Genomic DNA, 19,337 nt, shown 5'->3' with positions numbered 1-19,337 from the left:
TGGTCCGAGACTAACCTTGCCTTATAATCCACAGATATAACCTTATCCTGTAAATGTGCCGAAATTAAAAAATAATCAAGTCTTGAAAAAGAATTATGTCGAGAAGAATAATAAAAGTCTTTCTGTGTAGGATTAAATCTACGCCAAATATCAACTAAATTCAAATCTTTCATCATATTAGCCATATGTATCGCCATCTTAGATTTCTTAATTACCTTTGGATACTTATCCAATAACGGTTCTAATACCATATTTAAATCCCCCCCCAATCATCACATTGGAATTAGCTTGTCCCAGTAATAAAGATATTTCTGTAATAAAAGCAGTGTCTTCAACATTTGGAGCATAAACATCAATCAAAGTCCAGGCTTCATTAGAGATCATACAATTCAACTTAAGTAGTCTTCCTCCATTTTTCTCCTCGTCTTGCAATTGAAACGGTAAATTCTTATGTACCAAAACCGCAACTCCTTTTGCCTTTGAATTAAATGAAGAATAGAAGACTTGTCCAACCCAGTCCCGCTTAAGTTTCAAATGTTCTTTATCTGTCAAATGAGTTTCTTGTAAAAAGACCACATCTACTTTAAATTTTTTTAAATAAGCAAGTACTTTCTTACGCTTTATAGGATTATTCAAACCCTGAACATTAAGAGAAGCAAATTTAAATTTCGACATGTCTTACAACAGTTAGAAAAAAAAACCCAACTCTTACCCCCTTACCCTCTCTTAATACGATCAAAAAAAAAGAAAAAAAAGAAAGAAGAGAAAAAAAAGGAAAAAATTTTTTATTTAAACAAAAAAAAACCTTCACTCTTTAATCTAATAATACAAAAAAAAAGAAAAAAAATGGGTAGGAGGTTAAAAATACCCCCTCCCGTCTAAACCATGCAATGCGGTAACTCCCAAAAAAAATGGGTGTGAGATAACTCACACGTAGCAGATGACTTTCAGAAAATAGTGCCTATCCAGTTCTCTCCCCCAACTCTCACTTCATCTTAAACTAACATCATCATTATTTAATATCCCTTTTTTTTTGAAAAAAAGCATTAGAAAAAAAAAGGACAACTCTTTTTTTAATCAGCTCCAACTGCCGAGTCACCATTACGACCATTCCTTCTTGGAGCACGGCTCTTTTCTTCCATCTCTTGTCTCCTTGGAGATCGCGGCGGACTATATCTCTGTTGAAACTGAGTGATTGGCAGCTCTTGAGCAAATGCTATGGCTTCCTTTGGAGAATCAAAGAACTTTGATTGGTAACCATCTTGAAAAACCTTCAAAACAGCTGGATATCTAAAGGTTGCCTTATAACCTTTCTTCCACAACAACTCTTTAGCAGGGTTGAATTCCCGTCGATGGAACATAACCTCTTGACTCAAATCCGCATAGAAGAAAACTCGATTATTTTGAATCATCAAGGGTGATTTTCTCTGTTGTGCATTTCTAATAGCCACTTGTAAAATTATTTCTCTGTCATAATAATTCAAGCAACGAACCAAAACAGGTCTTGGACTTTGACCTGAAATAGGTCTTCTACGCAAAGCTCTGTGAGCACGTTCCAGTATTATACCTTCCGGGAAATGTTCTTGACCCAGCACCTGCGCAATCCATTCAGTAAAAAATTTTCTTTGGTCTGGTCCCTCCATACCTTCCGGCAAACCAATAATCTTTATATTGTTCCGTCTGGATTGGTTTTCCAAATAATCAATCTTTTTCACCAAATTTTTATTTTGAGTTTGTAAGTCTTCAACCATTTTGGTCACATCAAGAACTTGATCCCGTATTTCGTCTATATCTTCTTCACACGAATTAAATTTATCTCTCACTTCAAGCTTAAAAGCTCCAAACTCAGCCATCTGTTGAGAATGTATTTTCACCAGGGTATTAAACCTAGTACCAAGTTCAGTCATAATCTTGGATAATCCCTGCATTGTATAAGATAATTTAGATTCAAGATTCACAAGAATCTTTTCAATTGGAAGAGATTCTGGCTCAACAGATTCCTGCTTCTTCTGCATAACCAAAGGATCTTCTGTTCCTTCCTTCATTCTGGTTGCCTTCCTTGTAGTATGACTGCGTGTGGAAACCCCAGGCACAACCTCTTCAGCAGTGGCTGGAGGACGCTGGCCGGGGTTTTCCCCAGTCCATAATGTATTAAGTTCTCCCAGTACATCAAATTGTATAGGTTCTTCTATCTCAAGAGGTGCAGTTTGCAGCGCCACCGCTACAGTTGACAGATGCCTTTCCCCAGCCGGTGTTTCAGCTGGTAAGACTTCAGCTGATAATACTACAAGCGGTTCATTCATAACATTGCCGTCAGATGCTACTGCACATGTGCAAACCTGAGTAACTCTTTGTTCTAAAGGCTGTTTGGCACCCTCTTTAGGGGGCTCTACCGATGTAACATAGAGCTCTGCATCCGAACACTGTACCTCTCTTCTGGGATCCATTTCACTCTGACTCCCGGTGTCTTTTCTACAGGTAGGCTCCAAAACTTGAACTTTTGGAAAATGTAGTTTTTTGATGATCTGTTGTCGTTTTTTTTGCTCTTTTTCACCAATTGTACCATCAGAAGTTAAATTAACAGCACTGAAATTATCTAAACTTTTAAAGAATTTTAACAGGCATTTCTAGACAAAACAATAAGATAGAGTCAGGAGAGGACTGGAAGGCAAGTCTGATCCTTACGCCATCTTGCCACGCCCCAATATATTTTGTGTTTTTTCTCCTAGTTCGTAATACTTCTGCTTTATTTTCATTGTGTTCTTCTCCACCTTATACGTTTGTAATGTTTCATTTTTTATTTTTTTGTCCGCCAATTCTCTCCTTTTTGTTACATCATCCCTTTTCACTAGTTCCTTTTCTGTACTTACTATCTCCCTTTCCAACTACACTATTTCTCAATTGTAGTCTTTTTTCATCTTAGTTACATAACTTATTATCTGCTCTCTAATGAAGGCTTTCATTGCGTCCTTTAATATAAATTTGTCTTTCACTGATTCCGTATTTATTTCAAAATATGTTTTAATTTGGCGTTCAATAAACTCTCTAAATTCCTGCCTTTTAATTTACATGGAGTTTAACCTCCATAATATACATATGTTCTTGGTGGGATGTCCTCCAGTTCTATTACTAATAAATAACAGGGGTGAATGATCAGATAGTAGTCTAGCTTTATATTCAGTTTTTCTAACTCTCCCTTGAATATGGGCCGACAACAAAAACATATCAATCCTTGAGTGTTTTATGCCTACTTGAATAATATGAGTATTCCTTCTCTCTTGGGTGCTGCCTCTTCCATATATCCATAAGTTTCATTTCCTGCATTGATTTAACCATAAATTTGGGCACTTTATTCTTTTTGCTAGTCTTTTGTCCAGTTTTATCCAACATTGGATCCAAATTAAGGTTAAAATCCCCTCCTATCAATATATTTCCTTGTGTATTTTCATTGTGTGATGACATTGTTTAATGGGTTTAATGTATCATATCTGTTAAACGTTGAGTGGGTGGGGAGGGGGGTGAAGGAGGGAGGGAAGGGAGGGAAAAGGGGAGAAAATGACACTATATTCAAGTGGGAAATGTTTGTGTGTATTTTGGTCAGTATAGTTCATAGTGTGAAAAATAAAAATTACAAAAAAAAAATATATTTCCTTGTGTATCTACAATCTTCAAAAAAATATCTTGCATAAACTTTTGATCCTCTTCATTAGGTGCATATATATTGACCAAATTCCAAAATTCTGAATATATCTGACACTTTATCATTACATATCTCCCTGCTGGATGTATTATTTCCTCCTCTATTTTGATTGGTACATTTTTATTAGTTAATATAGCTACACCTCTAGCTTTTGAATTATATGATGCTGCCGTTACGTGCCCTACCCAGTCTCTCTTTAATTTATTATGTTCCACTTCAGTTAGATGCGTTTCCTGCAAAAATGCTATATCTATTTTTTCTTTTTTCAGTAAATTTAATAGCCTCTTCCTTTTAATTTGGTTATGTATTCCATTAATGTTTATAGTCATATAGTTCAATATGGTCATCTCATATCCTGTTTACACCTCATTTCCGCTTCCTCTTTTCCCCCTTTTCCCCATTTTCATCTCTGTTTTCCCTTTTTAAACTCAATGTTTGACAACACATTTAAAACATAAAATACTCTTAACAACTCCTCCATCCAATATTCTCTTAACCCCAAATATCCCTCCCCTCTCTGAGTTGCCCCTTATCCCTTGCTGGGCAACCACAACTCCCCTTTCCATTTGGATTGCGAACCTGCTCACAAGCGTCAACTGATTTCGCAGTGATGGTTATTCTCTTCCCCCAACCCCCCCAGAAAACACTTATTTTACACATATAACAAAGTTCTCCCTTTTTACCCCCCCTTATTTCCTTTCTTCCCCTTCTTTAGTTCTTTACTTATACATTGTTTTTACATCTTTATATATATATATTTTTTAATCGCTGTTCTTCATTCTTGTTACATCTCTTCATCTCTCCTTCTGTCCTGTAAGCGTTCTGCAAATTCTTGTGCTTTCTCCGGATCTGAGAACCGTCTGTTTTGCTCCCCAATGATAAATATTTTAAGCACAGCTGGATGTCTTAACATAAATTTATAACCCTTTTTTCCATAGGATCAATTTCGTTGTATTAAACTTCTTTCTCTTCTTTAAGAGTTCAAAACTTATGTCTGGGTAAAAAAAATATTTTTTGACCCTTGTATTCCAATGGTTTATTGTCTTCTCTAATTTTATTCCTTGCCCGCTCCAGTATATTTTCTCTTCTTGTATATCTCAAAAATTTTACTAAATCAGATCTTGGTTTTTGATGTGTCTGTGGTTTCGGAGCTAGTGTTCTGTGTGCCCTTTTTATTTCCATTTCTTCCTGCATTTCTGTCATTCCCAGGACCTTTGGGATCCATTCTTTTATAAATTCCTTCATATCTGTGCCTTCTTCATCATCCTTTAGGCCCACTATTTTTATGTTGTTTTGCCTACTATAATTTTCCAACATATCAATTTTTGGAGCTAACAATTCTTGTGACTCTTTAATTTTTTTTTATCACTTTCTTCCAATTTTCTTCTTAAGTCATTCACTTCCATTCCTACAGATGTTTCTCGTTCTTCCACATTTTCTATTCTTTTCCCTATTTCTGTCATGACCAGCTCTAATCTATTCACTTTATCTTCTGTTCTTTTCATTTATTTTAAATTGTACTAAATTCTAATGACAACCATTCTTTTAATGCTCTCTTTTTTTCTTGGGAAAAAAAAGCTTTATCTATATTCTGTCGATCTTGGTGGTCTTCTTCTTCTGTGTCTGCACCTGTATTTGTGCTGCCTTTTACTCTTCTTTGTATCTGTGTCTCTTCTGACTTTCCTGATGAGTTACTTATCTCACTTTGTCGGGCCTCTTCTTGCTTGGCCTCTTGCTGTTGGTCCTCGTCTTCTGAGCTGCTCATCTGAGCCTCCTGCTGCTGCTCTTCTTTCCTTTCACTCCCTCTCCTGCTGCTTTCCTCCTCTTCCAGCTGAGAGCCCTGGTGTTGGGCATCCCTCATCTGGTCGTGCTGTGGTTGCCCGCTCCTCGGCTGATCCTCCCTCCCGTCGGTCTTCTCCTTCTTTTGCGCGGTTGCACACTTTTTGGCTCAGAGCCATTTTTGCAGTCCAGCAGTAAGGGGGTCGTGACTCCGTAGGGCCGACACCAATCTCGGAGATCAGGTGCTCTTCTCCACCACGGCTCCCTGTTTTTTGTGCAGGTAAGGCCTTCTCCTTTCTTTTCCGGCATTTTTTTTTCCCCGATGTTTTTACTTGTTCCTTCTTGGGTGCCATTTTCTTTCTTTTCTCGACAACTTTATCTTTTATTTCTTGTATTTCTTGAACTTTTCTGGAGAGGGCTGGTATTATCCCACCGGCCACTACTCCATCACGTGACTCCTCCTCATTTCTAAAGTTGATAACGTTACTCCTTCAACTGGGCCGGGTTTTCAATACTTAGTCATTAGTGTTTCGAGTAACTTTGACAAAAGTGAGATACTTACAATGCATGCTTTTTGTCTGCTCTGCTTCTGATTTCTGGAACTTCATGGAGACTTGTACCTCTTAATACCTTCCCTGAACAGCAATTCCTCTTGTATTGTTCCAGATGGGTGTAGCTTGGCTTGTGTTGGCTCTTTGCTAGCTTTCCAGTATTTAAGCACACCTTGCATTTGTATTATGTCCATGATGAAACATTTCTAGGGACCGAGATGGACAGGAAGTAAGAGCTTTTAAATATGGGACATGTTGTCATAGAGTCAAAGTCTTACAACACAGAAACAGGCCCCTCAGCCCACTGTGTTCAGGTTGACCATCATACTTGTTTGTGCTATCCTATTGCCTGGATTTGGTCTATGTCTTCCAGTGCCTTTCAAGTAAATGTTTGTTAAGCACCAATTGTCTCAGGCTGTGCCACCCTCTCAGACAGTGCATTCCAGATTCCAATCCTTTCCCACCCGAGAAAAATTCCCCCCCTCACCCCCCGATCCCCTCTAAGCCACCTCCTGTTTACTTAAAACCTGTGCCCTCTTGTTTAGATGCACCCACAGGGCAAAAGATTCTCACTATTTACTCCCTCGTAACTTTTTTACAATTCTGTCAATAATAAAGCAAAAATGTATTGATATCCTCTCACAAGACAAATTGGATAGATTTTTTTAAGCTTCCTGTGGTGGGAGTTTGCTCAGTTTCTATTCAGTGTTGGTGAATGCACTGGCTGTGAATTCCTATTGCACCCTACAAAAACATCTCTCTGGAGACGCTAAGTCAACTTGTACAGTGCTTTATGATAATTCCATTATATTTTAGAATCGAACAATTCTGATAAGCAGAAACAAGAAGAATTGAAGGTGCTACAGAATATGCTAAATATTCTGGACAACAATAGAAAAGTAAGTTCTCTTTTGATAAGGATTCTAGAGTCTGGTGTGGGAAGTGTGTCACTGAGACTTGCATGACTTAATTTGGCGCACTGAAGATAATTTCAGAGTTCCCTCCCTGCCCCCATTGAGGTCAACTAATGTGTCCTGTTTGATTCTGGATAGCTACTTACAATCTACGTTGACGACTTTGAGGGACTGAGTGCAAAGGGATATCGAAGGGTTGAGTAAGTGGGAAAGGCAGAATGTAATATAAGAAAATATGACGTTATCCATTTTGGAAGTAAAAATGAAAAAGCAAATATATAAACAGAGTGATATGTCAAAATATTGCGTTATACGGTAACCTGTAGGTTACCTGACTTGGCCTCTCCTGTACAGCAAATTTGCTTTCTTAGGAACCAGGCTGGTGAATCTTCACTGCACCCTCTCTATGGCAAATATGTATGTATTTAAATAAAGGACACCATGGTTCACCGTGTAGCCTTGTGGCACCAAGACCTCTTTCCTGATGGCAGCAGCGAGAACAGGGCATGTGCTGGGTGATGTGGATCCTTGATGATCACTGCTGCTCTCTGACGGGAAGGTTTTGCCTGTAATGTCATGGGCTGTGTCCACTCCCTTCTGCAGGGCTTTACACCCTGGGTGGGGTTATTGGAGTCCCCATACCAGACTGTGATGCAGCCAGTCAGCACATTTCCACCACATATCTCTAGAAATTTCCCAGGATTTCTGGTGTCATACCAAACCTCCACAAACTCCTGAGGAAGTGGAGACCCTGATGTACTTTCTTCACAATGCCTTTAGTGTGTTGGCTCCAGGAAAGATCCTCCAAGATGGTGACTCCCAAGAACTTAAATTTGCTCACCCTCTCCACCTCTGATTTTTCTTTTTCCCCCCATTGATTACTGGATCATAGTTTGAATTTGATCCCATAGATGATAACTGGCATCTAATACTTTTAAATGTTTTGAGTGTTTTATTTTTTCTTTGGCAGAAAGTCCTTGAGAAATTTGGAGAGTTTTTAAGCGAAGCTGAGATGCTCCTGAGCACACTAGTGAAAGAGGAGCTGGCAGACTGGAAGAGGAGGCAACAGAAGGCCTGTATCGGTGCCCCTGTTAACATTTGCTTGGATCAACTGGAGAACTGGTATGCAGAATGATGCCAGAAATTTGAGAGAGTCAGGGGGCCAGAAGTGAGTGTAGTAACTATTACAAATGAGAAGGTGCTTGCGAATCTGAAGGCTCTCAAGGTGGCTAAGTCACTTGGAATGCATGGACTACATCCCAGGGCTCTGAAAGGGACCTGAAGAAATTGTGAATGCATTAGTAGTGATCTTTCAAGAATCACTAGAGCCAGGAATGGTTCCAGAGGACTTGAAAATTGTAACTGTCAGGAGAGGAGCAAAAGATGGGAAACTATAGGCCAGTTAGCCTGACTTCAGTGGTGGTTAAGATTTGAATCCATTTTTGTTATACCTGACAAAGGGCCCAGGCCTGAAACGTTGGTTCCCCTTTGCTTCCTATGAATGCTGCATGGCCTGCTGAGTTTTTTTTTCAGCGTGCACTCGACTCCAGCATCTGCGGACTGTCTTGTTTAACTCCATTTATTAAGGATCAGGTTTCAGGGTGAAAACACAAGAAAAAATGGGCAGAAAATGGGTTTCCTTCAGGGGAGATCTTGCCTGACAAATCTGTTGAAGTTTTTTGAGGAAGTAACAAGCAGGACAGACAAAGGAGAGTTGGTGGATGTTGTTTACTTGGATTTTCAGAAGGCCAGTGACAAAGCGTCACATGAGGCTGCTAAACAAGATGAGACCCCATGGCCACCACAACTCTCCAAGTGAGAGAATTCCAGAGATTCACCCCTCTCTCTGTGAAACTTCTGATTTGACTTGAAAGCACTGCTGAAGGGCTTGTTCTAAATCATGTTAATAAATTGGCTATTTTAAATGTTTAAATATCTGGAAAGTAGCGGCTCAGAATATAGTATAAATCAACAAAAGCTTGTAATCTAGGATAATTTAATACAGTTTGGTGAAAGGACAATTTTAACTTCACTATCTTATTGAGGGCCAAATCAGTGAATGAGCATGTTTTCTGCCTGAAATCAAGGCACCTTGATTTTGAAGTTGATGTAAATGATAATGGTTATTAGATTTTCAATGGGGTTGAGTTCCACGTGGCTAGCTATCATAAAATGAGAAGTGTTTGCTATGCCTCTGCACCCCTATAAACTCCTGTTATATTATCTTCTAGGTTTACTACATGTGCAGTATCTTTGTTTCAAGTGAAAAGGCTACTGAAAAAGCTGGAGGAACTGGGAGATAAAGTGACCTACGATAAGGATCCTTTTAAAATACAAAGGCCTACTCTGGAGAAGCATGCTAAAATTCTACTAACCAACCTCCTGAAAAGGTGCTAGTCAAAGTCTTTGGGAGGTGGACTTTTATTTATCAATTTGGACATTTCCTTAGTTCCTGCATACTTCATCTGAAGGCTTATCCTGTAGTAACTTAGACATCATGAAAGGTGTTGCAATGCTTCTATTCATTATTAATGGTGAGGCAAAATGGACTTCATGCTGGAAATTGTATCACTATTACTTTAACATTTTTTAAAAAAAAACCATGCCACAAGGAATTTGATCTTTGAGGAAAAAAAATTCATGGTGGCTAAATTTCCAGATAAAATTGTGGAGCAATGTGCAAATACTGGTATCCCCCCACTATCCGGAAATGGAGCATTCCTATAAAACCATTCATAAGCTGAAAATGGCATGAAGTGAAGAAGCAATTACCATTAATTTATATGTGAACATTTTTTGAGTGTTCCCAGATCTCCCCCCCCCCCCCCCCACCAAAAAAAAAGCCTATGAAATCATCTAATGCAGTAGTTCCCAAATTGTTTTGGGCTGCTTCCCCCTTGGCTTCCAGGCCACATCCCTAGTGCCCCCCCCCCCCCCAACATATACACAGACACATACAATGAACGCATACCTCTTCTTCCTCAGCCACTCGCCGCCTTTTACCTTCAGCCTCTCCTCAGCTGGTGCCGCAGACTGTCCTCACTCCAGGGGCCGATGCCTTTCCCTCCCGAGCCTCCTGTGCTCAGTACCTTCCTCGCTTCTCCCTCAACTTATTTAAAGGCCAAAGCCAAATACAACATGGCAGCCACTGAGGACATCTTTCACGACCTCCTTGTCACTGTTTATTTTACTCACTATTGCCACCCAGAGTCTGGCTGCAGCAACTGACAACCCATCCGGAGGCTGCGACTTTTCTCTCTCCTCTTTTCATAAAAGCGAAAATCCTCTTCGGATTAGTGAAAACCGGTAATAATGTAGGTCTTTCATAAAAGTAAAGTGGTGTGAAGCGAACATTCGAAAAGTGGGGGATACCTGTACATAAAATGCTTAATTTCAAAAAACCCATTAACCAGGCAATTCTTTATTTGCACCAGCTGCAATGTGATCCCACCACCAGTCACATCTTTTCTCCATGTCTTGTTGCTTTCTGCCAGGAAAACTCTCTCTGTCACCTTCTGGTTCTCTTGTCCATTCCCTGACACTGTCTGCTGCAGCTGTGGGAGGTGCAACATCTGTCCCTACACCACTCCCTTGTACCATCCTGATACCTAAACAGCCCTTCCAGATGAGGCAGAGATTTACATACACCTCCAACCTAGTATATTGCATTCAGTCCTCTAGATGTGACTTACTCTTCATCGGAGAGACCGTGTACAAATTGGATCACTTTGCTGAGCATATGCATTCTGTCTTCAAGCCATTTTCGTTCCTATTCCCAAAGCAACCTGTCCTCTGCCTCCATTGCCAGGGTGAGGCCAAACCCAAACTAGAGATAACTCACACCACCATTTCCTTTCTCCTGCTGATCCACCCAGATCCTCACACGTCTTTTCCCTCCCCATTTTGCTCCATCTGCCCATCCACCACTCCTCACCTCGATCCACCTACTGCTTGCTAGCTCCTGGTTATCTCCCTTTGCACTCTCAGTCCTGATGTAGGGTTTCTATCTGAACCAGTCCTCCTCGAGGGGTCAGAAGTGGAAAGGGTGAAGAACTTCAGGTTCCTGGGTTTCCACATCTCTGAGAATCTGTCCTGGGGCTTCCATGTCGATGCGATCACGAACAAGGTATACAGCAGCTCTAGTGTACTTAGGAGTTTGAGGAGATTTGCTATGTCACCAAAGACTCTTGCAAACTTCCACTGTGTATTGTGGAGAGCATCTTGACTGGTTGCATCACTGATATGGAGGTGTCAATGCAAAAAACAAAAACTTGAAAGTTGTGAACTTGACCAGCGCCATCATGGCCATCAGTCTCCACTCCATTGAGGACATCTGCGAGGTGGTGTCTTGTGAAAGCAGCCTTTCTCAAGTGCCATTGCCTTTCTCAAGTGCCATGCCCTCTTCACTCTGCTACCATCAGGAAGGATAGGCGGAAGCCTGAAGAAAAGCACCAAGCGGCACAAGGACCGTTTCTTCCCCTCTGCCATCAGATTCCTGACTGGACAATGAACCACAAACGCTACCTCATTTTCTCCTATTTTCCTGCAATATTTATTTATTTTTTAAATGTAATTTTATAGCAATATTGCTACTTTAATGCTGCCACAAAACAACAAATTTTAGACATTCATGGCAGTAAGTTCTAATTCTGAAGCATTGTCAATCCATTTACCACTACTGATGCTGTTTGATCTACTGGTTTCCTTGAACAGTTCTTTTTAGCATCAGACAATTATTACCCCATCAAGTTACTGCTAAATTGAAATACTGTTCAAAATACTGTATTGTTTTCTTTAAAATTAAACTATTTTTTTCTTATTTTAATAATGCAGTGCATTTGTTGTGGAGAATCAGCCTTGTATGCCTGTTCAGAGTAAGATGCCTTTGGTTTTGAGAACAAGCTCTCAGTTCTCTGTTAAGCCACGGTGAGTACAGGTGTCATTCAACAAAGTAGCAGAATCATGTTTAAAGTAATTGACTTTAATCGAGATTTGTGCTGATTTTTCACACTATGCAAGTAATGCATTCTGTAGGAGAAAATTACACCAATTGGAGATGAAGATGAGATCTCAATTGATATTCCTCGAAAAGTAGATACAAGCTGAATTAGACACCCTTTTTGTGACCTCCAGATAGTCCAGAGCATTTTGCAGCCAGTCAAGTGCTTTTGTTGTGTAGGTACTGTTCCAACCTGTGAAATATGGCAACCATTTGTACACAGCAATTGGAGAAGATGTTAAACAAAGTTTCTGCTGCCCTCTTGGGTTTAAAAAAAAATGCTAACAATGTTTAAATATGCCAACCTCTTTTTCCATTTATCCTCATCCCATTTGCCTACATCCTTCTATGCCTTACCTATTTAAGTGCCTTCCATTTGTGATGGTGTGAACAAGTAACTCCTTGTATCTTTGTATGAAGAGAACAGCCAATGTGGCCATCTGGCCTAGATGGTGTATTAGACGTGCTCTGAAAATCTCCATGGACCAACTAACTGGAGGTTTTGCAGAAACTTTCAACTGCTGGAAAAACCAGCTGTACTAACAAGAAATGGAGCAAGAAAAAGATCAAGATAAAGAGAGGAGAGGCCTATCTTGAGGAAGGATCCAGGAGCTGTGCGTAAGGTATTGGCTAAGGGAGACAAGCCGGGAGCTGGAGAGACCTTGGACATTGCTGTGCGGGGTCTCTCCAGACAATGGCTGCCCACTATGGGTGAAGAAGTGCAAAAAAAGAGGCAGTTTTAAAACGGGCTCAAGGCTTCTAGCTCATTGGATAAGAAGAGCAAGAGAAACTCTCTGAACAAGGATTTATGCACAGAATGATGGGGAAAATGAAAGAGATTTATTTCTACAGCTGACATGAAGAATTATATGGAAGCCTACGGCCGTACTAGACTGAAAACGCCTGATCTCGTCTGATCTCGGAAGAATTATATGGATAATTTCCAGCAGTCTATGATGTTATTAATGGAAGAAGTTAAAAAATGTGGAGAGAAAATGAGAGTTTTACAAGGAAAGTGGAAAACATGATGCAGCAGGTGGACAAAAGATTTGAAGTTATGGATGAAAAAAATTTAAGGGGATGAATTAGAAATTCAAGGCATGAAGAAGGTACAAACTGAAGTGGCTGCAACAAAAGAACAATTAACGCAAAAAATTAACATTTCAGAAAATTTCAGCAGAAGGAATAACATAAAGATTGTTGGACTTAAAGAAGATGATGAAGGACAGGAAATCAAGAAGTTTTTACAGTGTTGGATTCCGGAAACTTGGGGAGTAACTGAATTCCAGGGTGATGTTGAGATTGAGAGAGCACGTAGAGTATTGAGACCAAAGCCACAACCAGGTCAGAGACCTCGTCCGATACTTGTTAAATTTCTTCGTTATGAAATAAGAAAGAAGAGCTTGGAACTGGCGGTTAAACAGGTGAAAAAAAGACCTTTGGTTTATAATGGGAATAAGATTTTTTTTTAACCCTGATACAAGTTTTGATATATTAAAAGAGAGAAAGGAATTTAATGCAGTTAAAAATGTACTGTGGAAAGAAGATTATTTCAGAATCTCTGAAAGTCTAAAAAAATAGGTAATTTAACTTTGTGATAAATATTTTTCTCTGTTAAAACTGGAAGAAAAAAATTAAAGCTATATAATCCTTTTTCTGTGATAGAAATGATTTCATTACAGAATAATAAAGCCTCAGGAGAAGATGGTTTTCCTCTGGACTTGTATAAAGAATTTAAGAAATTTTTAACTCCTGTATTATTGAAAGTATTAGATCAAATGAGAGAATCACATGATCTGCCAGAATCTTAAAACAGCATTAATAAGTTATTCCAAAAAGGAAAAGATGCTTTACAACTTTCCTCTATATCATTATTAAATACAGGTTATAAAATTGTATCCAAATTATTAGCTAATAGATTAACTAAATATATACCAAAAATTAATAAATATGGATCAAACCGGTTTTATTAAAAATAGAAGGTCTGTAGATAATTAGTTAAATTTGAGTTTATTAAGTGTAGCACAAAAAGAAAAGAAACCAGCAGTAGCAGTTGCATTAGATGCAGAAAAAGCATTTGACAGATCAGAATGGGACTTCTTATTTAAGATGTTGAGTATATTTGGAATTCCGACTGCTTTTATAGATTGGGTAAAAGTATTATATAATCAACCAAAAGCTAAAGTGGTCACAAATGGGCAAATATCAGTCTTTTTTTAATTAGAGAGATCATCTAGCAAGGATGCCCGTTATCACTTTTTTTATTTGCTTTGGCCATAGAATCTTTGGTGGAAATAATTAGAAGAGACGATGAGATTAAAGGTTTCAAGATGGACAATAAAGAACATAAAATTTGTTTATTTGCAGATGATGTTATAGTCTATTTAACAAAACCAGAAATATCATTGTGCAAATTAAATGTAAGATTAGTAGAGTGCAGTTTAGTGTCAGGTTATAAAGTAAATGTTGATAAGAGTGAAGTGATGATTATGGTTGATAAGGTGGAAAAAAGTTTATTTAAAAAAAATACAAAATTTAAATGGAAAAAAAGAAGCAATTAAACATTTAGGAATATAAATAGATAGATTTAAATAATTTATTTAAATTGAATTGCATACCATTATTAAAAAACATTGAGGAAGATTTTTTTTAAATAGAAAGATTTGCCCATAACTTTAATAGGAGGGGTAAATTGTGTCAAGTTGAATATTTTTCCAAGAATACAGTATTTATTTCAATCATTACCCATCCCTATACCAGAAAAGTTTTTCAAAAAGCTTATTAAAAATATAAAGAAATCTATTTGGAGAGATAAAATGCCAAGAGTAGCTCTGGAAAGACTGACAGGGAAATTTTAACAAGGAGGATTAAGATTACCAAATTTTAAAAATTATTACAAAGCAGCTCAATTAAGATTCTTGTCCTCCTGTTATCAAATTGGAGAAGCAGCAGCATGGGTTCACATTGAAATGAATAAAATAGGAGAAATCAACCCAGAGTATTTTTTGTATAAATGGAATAATGAGTTATTGAAAAATAAAACAGAAATACCAATTTTTTACTACAATTTTTTAATTTTTCACAATGAACTATATCAACCAAAATATGTGCAAATGTTTCTCATTAAATATACACAGTGGCATTTTCCCCCTTTTTTCCCTCCCTCCCCCCTCCCACCCCCTCCAAAACCAATAAATATTCAACATGTACAATACAATAAAACCATAAAATAATGTCTTCACACAAAGGAAAAACAAACAAGAAAAATGTGACATCTACTTTTACACACAAATCAAATCAAATATGGTTCCCAAATTTGTTCAAACATTGTGACTTTATTTTTTTAAATTATGTTATTTTTTCCAATGGAATACATTTATTCATTTCCATGTGCCATTGCTGTATTCTCAGGCTCTCTTCCATTTTCCAAGTTGACATTATACATTTTTTTGCTACTGCTAAGGCTATCGTAATGAATCTTTTTTGCGCTTTATCCAATTTGAGGCCTAATTCTTTACTTCTTATGTTACTTAAAAGAAAGATCTCTGGATTTTTTGGTATGTTGCTTTTTGTGATTTTATTTAATATCTGATTTAGTTCTTCCCAAAATGTATTCACTTTTGTACATGCCCAAATTGCATGTAGTGATGTTCCCATTTCCTTCTTGCAGTGAAAACACCTATCTGATAATGTTGGATCCCATTCTTTTAATTTTTGAGGAGTGATATATAACCTGTGTAACCAATTATAACCTTGTGTTTATTGTATTCTTCATAGTTCCAAAATATAACTTTTCCCATGCTTCATTCTTTATCTTTGTTTAAATCCTTTTCCCACTTTTGTGTGGGTTTATAGTTTATTTTGTCATTTTCCTTACCTTGCAGCTTAATGTACATATTTGTTATAAATCTTTTAATTATCATTGTGTCTGTAATCACATATTCAAAGCTGCTTCCTTCTGGTAATCTCAATTTGTTTCCCAATTTATCCTATAAATAAGCTTTTGATGGTATGCAAACATTGTACCGTGAGTTATTTCCATATTTGTCCTTCCACTGTTCAAATGTTCATAAATTATTTCCCAAAAAACAATTTTCTTTTGATTCCTTTTCTCTCCCATTCTCTAAAGGAAAGGTTATCTATTGTAAAAAGGATTAGTGGATTTTGCGTCAATAACAATTTTGGTATTTGGTCATTCGTTTTTTTTTTCCTTTCTATGTGGATCTTCTTCCATATATTAAGTAAATAATGCAATACTGGTGAACTTTTATATTGTATCAGCTTTTCATCCCACTTTTAAAGTATATGTTCCGGTACCTTCTCCCCTATTTTTTCTAGTTCTATCTTAGTCCAGTCTGGTTTTTCTCTCATCTGGTAAAAATCTAATAAATACCTTAATTGTGTGGCTCAATAATAATTTCTGAAGTTTGGGAACTGCAAACCACCTTGGTTATACCTCTCTGTTAATTTATCTAATGCTACCCTCGGTTTCCTCCCTTTCCACAAGAATTTCCTGATTATTCTCTTTAGTTCATTAAAAAAAAATTTCTGTTAAGGGAATTGGTAACGGTGAAATAAGTATTTTATCCTTGGAAACACGTTCATTTTAATGCAGTTTACCCTCCTTATCAACGTTAGCAGTAATTCTTTCCAATGTTCTAAGTCTTCCTGCAATTTCTTTTAGTGGCTGATAATTTAGTTTGTACAAGTGGCTTAAGTTATTATCTAACCTGATACCTAGGTATCGGATTGCTTGTGGGGCTTGCCATTTAAATGGTGATTCTTTTTGAAATTCTGTATAATCCGCATTACTCATTGGCATCACTTCACTTTTCTTTGCGTTGATCTTGTACCCCAATATTTCTCCATATTCCTTCAATTTCTTATTTAATTCTTTTATTGATATCTCTGGTTCTGTTAGGTATACTATGATGTCATCTGCAAATAAGCTGATTTTATACTCCTTCCTTATTCTTATCCCTTTTATTTTCTGTTCTTATCAGTTCTGCCAATGGTTCTATTGCTAAGGCGAACAATGAGGGGGAATAATGGACTTCCCTGCCTAATTAATCTACTTAATTTGAATTGGTTCGATTATGTATCCATTTACTGCTACCTTTGCCAACGATCCATTATATAATGCTTTAATCCAATTAATATATTTTTCTGGCAGATTGAACTTCTGTAATACTTTAAATAAGTAGTTCCACTCTACCCTGTCAAAGGCTTTTTCTGCATCTAAGGCAACAGCCACCGTTGGTTTTTTATTTCCTTGAGCTGCATGAATTAGATTAATAGGTTTACAGACATTATCCGCTGTTCGTCCTTTCTCAATAAATCCAGTTTGATCTTGTTTTACTATTTTTGGTACACAATCAGCCAATCTGTTTGCTAATAATTTCGTTATTATCTTGTAATCTGAGTTAAGTAGAAATATTGGTCTATGTGATGCTGGTGTTAATGTATCCTTCCCCGTCTTTGGTATTACTGTAATTATTGCTGTCTTACATGAATCTGGCAAGTTTTGTGTTTTTTCTACCTGATTCATTACTTCCAGGAGAGGAGGAATTAATAACTCTTTAAAGGTTTTATAAAATTCTATTGGAAATCCATCCTCTCCTGGTGTTTTATTATTCGGCAACTTATTTTAATATATCCTGTGCTTCCTCTATTTGAAATGGTTTTATCAATTTGTTTTGTTCCTCTTCTTGCAATTTCGGCAGTTCAATTTTAGCTAAAAAATTTTCTATCTTATCATCTTTCCCCTCATTCTCAGTTTGGAATAATTGTTCATAAATTTCTTAAAGTTTTCATTAATCTCTGTTGGGTTTTATGTGATTTGTTTGTCCTTTTTCCTTGATGCCAATACAATTCTTTTAGCTTGCTCTGTTTTAAGTTGCCAGGCCAATATTTTGTGTTTTTCTCCCAATTCGTAAAACTTTTGCTTTGTTTTCATTATGTTCTTCTCCACCTTGTATGTTTGTAATGTTTCGTATTTTATTTTTTGTCCACCAATTCTCTTTTTCTTTATATCATCCCTTTTTGCTAGTTCCTTTTCTGTACTTGCTATTATCCCTTTCCAGCTGCTCTATTTCCCGATTGTAATCCTTTTTCATCTTAGTTACATAACTTATTATCTGCCCTCTAATGAAAGCTTTCATTGTGTCCCATAGTATAAATTTGTCTTTCACCGACTCTGCCTTTATTCAAAATATGTTTTAATTTGGCGTTCAATAAACTCTCTAAATTCCTGCCTTTTAAGTTACATGGAGTTTAACCTCCATCTATAGTTTCTTGGTGGGATGTCCTCCAGTTCTATTGATAATAACAGGGGTGAATGATCTGAAAGTAGTCTAGCTTTATACTCAGTTTTCCTAACTCTCCCTTGAATATGGGCCGACAACAAAAAAAAATCAATCCTTGAGTATGTTTTATGCCTACTCGAATAATATGAATATTCCTTCTCTTTTGGGTGCTGCCTCCTCCATGTCTCCATAAGTTTCATTACCATAAATTTGGCTACTTTATTCTTTTTGCTTGTCTTTTATCCAGTTTTATCCAACAATGGATCCAAATTAAGGTTAAAATCCCCTCCTATCAATATATTTCCTTGTGTGTCTGCAATCTTCAAAAAAAATATCCTGTATAAACTTTTGATCCTCCTCGTTAGGTGCGTATATATTGAGCAAATTCCAAAATTCTGAGTCTATCTGACACTTTATCATTACATATCTCCCTGCTGGATGTATTATTTCCTCCTCTATTTTAATTGGTACATTTTTGTTAACTAATATGGCTACACCTCTAGCTTTTGAATTATATGATGCTGCCACTACGTGTCCTACCCTGTCTCTCTTTAGTTTATGTTCCACTTCATTTAGATGTGTTTCCTTCACAAATGCTATGCTATTTTTTCTTTTTTTCAGTAAATTTAATAGCCTCTTCTTCTTAATTTGGTTATGTATTCCATTAATGTTTATAGTCATATAGTTCAACGTGGCCATCTTGTATCTTGTTTACACCTCTTTTCTGCCTCCTCGCCACCTCCATCCCCCTTTTTCCCATTTTTATCTTTTAGTTTTCCCTTTTTAAACGGTGTATTTAAAACATAAAATATACCAATTCCCACACACAATGCAATTCCTTAACCCCAAATGCACACCCCCTCTCTGAGTTGCCCCTTATCCCTTGCTGGGCAACCACAACTCCCCTTTCCATTTGGCTTGCGATCTTGCTCACAAGCATCAACTGATTTCGCAGTGACAGTTATTCTCACCCACCCCCGCCAGAAAATACTTATTTTTAATACATATAACAAAGCTCTCTTTTCCACCACCTGCCCCCCCCCCCCCGCTTCTTCTTTCCTTCCCTTCTCTTTTCCATCTTTAGTTCTT

The 19,337-nt window shown here is 37.4% G+C and overlaps 1 protein-coding gene across 6 annotated transcripts in view; it reads left to right on the top strand.

Moving 5' to 3' along the window:
• The window catches only part of LOC138747308 (signal transducer and activator of transcription 3.1-like), a 91,463-nt gene that overhangs the window by 43,185 nt on the left and 28,941 nt on the right, over positions 1–19,337 (top strand). For 4 of the 6 annotated variants that reach the window (XM_069906409.1, XM_069906406.1, XM_069906404.1 and 1 more), the window contains 4 exons: positions 6,847–6,929; positions 7,915–8,066; positions 9,176–9,334; positions 11,778–11,870. In XM_069906409.1, coding sequence (XP_069762510.1) covers positions 6,847–6,929; positions 7,915–8,066; positions 9,176–9,334; positions 11,778–11,870 — 487 coding nt within the window. The remainder of the gene's footprint in view (positions 1–6,846; positions 6,930–7,914; positions 8,067–9,175; positions 9,335–11,777; positions 11,871–19,337) is intronic. The other 2 variants (XM_069906408.1, XM_069906407.1) reach the window with 1 other exon arrangement.

This window comes from Narcine bancroftii, chromosome 12, assembly GCF_036971445.1.
Source record: "Narcine bancroftii isolate sNarBan1 chromosome 12, sNarBan1.hap1, whole genome shotgun sequence".
NCBI classification, from domain to species: Eukaryota; Metazoa; Chordata; class Chondrichthyes; order Torpediniformes; family Narcinidae; genus Narcine; species Narcine bancroftii.
The sequence above is the reverse complement of the archived record's forward strand: the minus strand, read 5'-3'. Positions and strand labels throughout refer to the sequence as shown.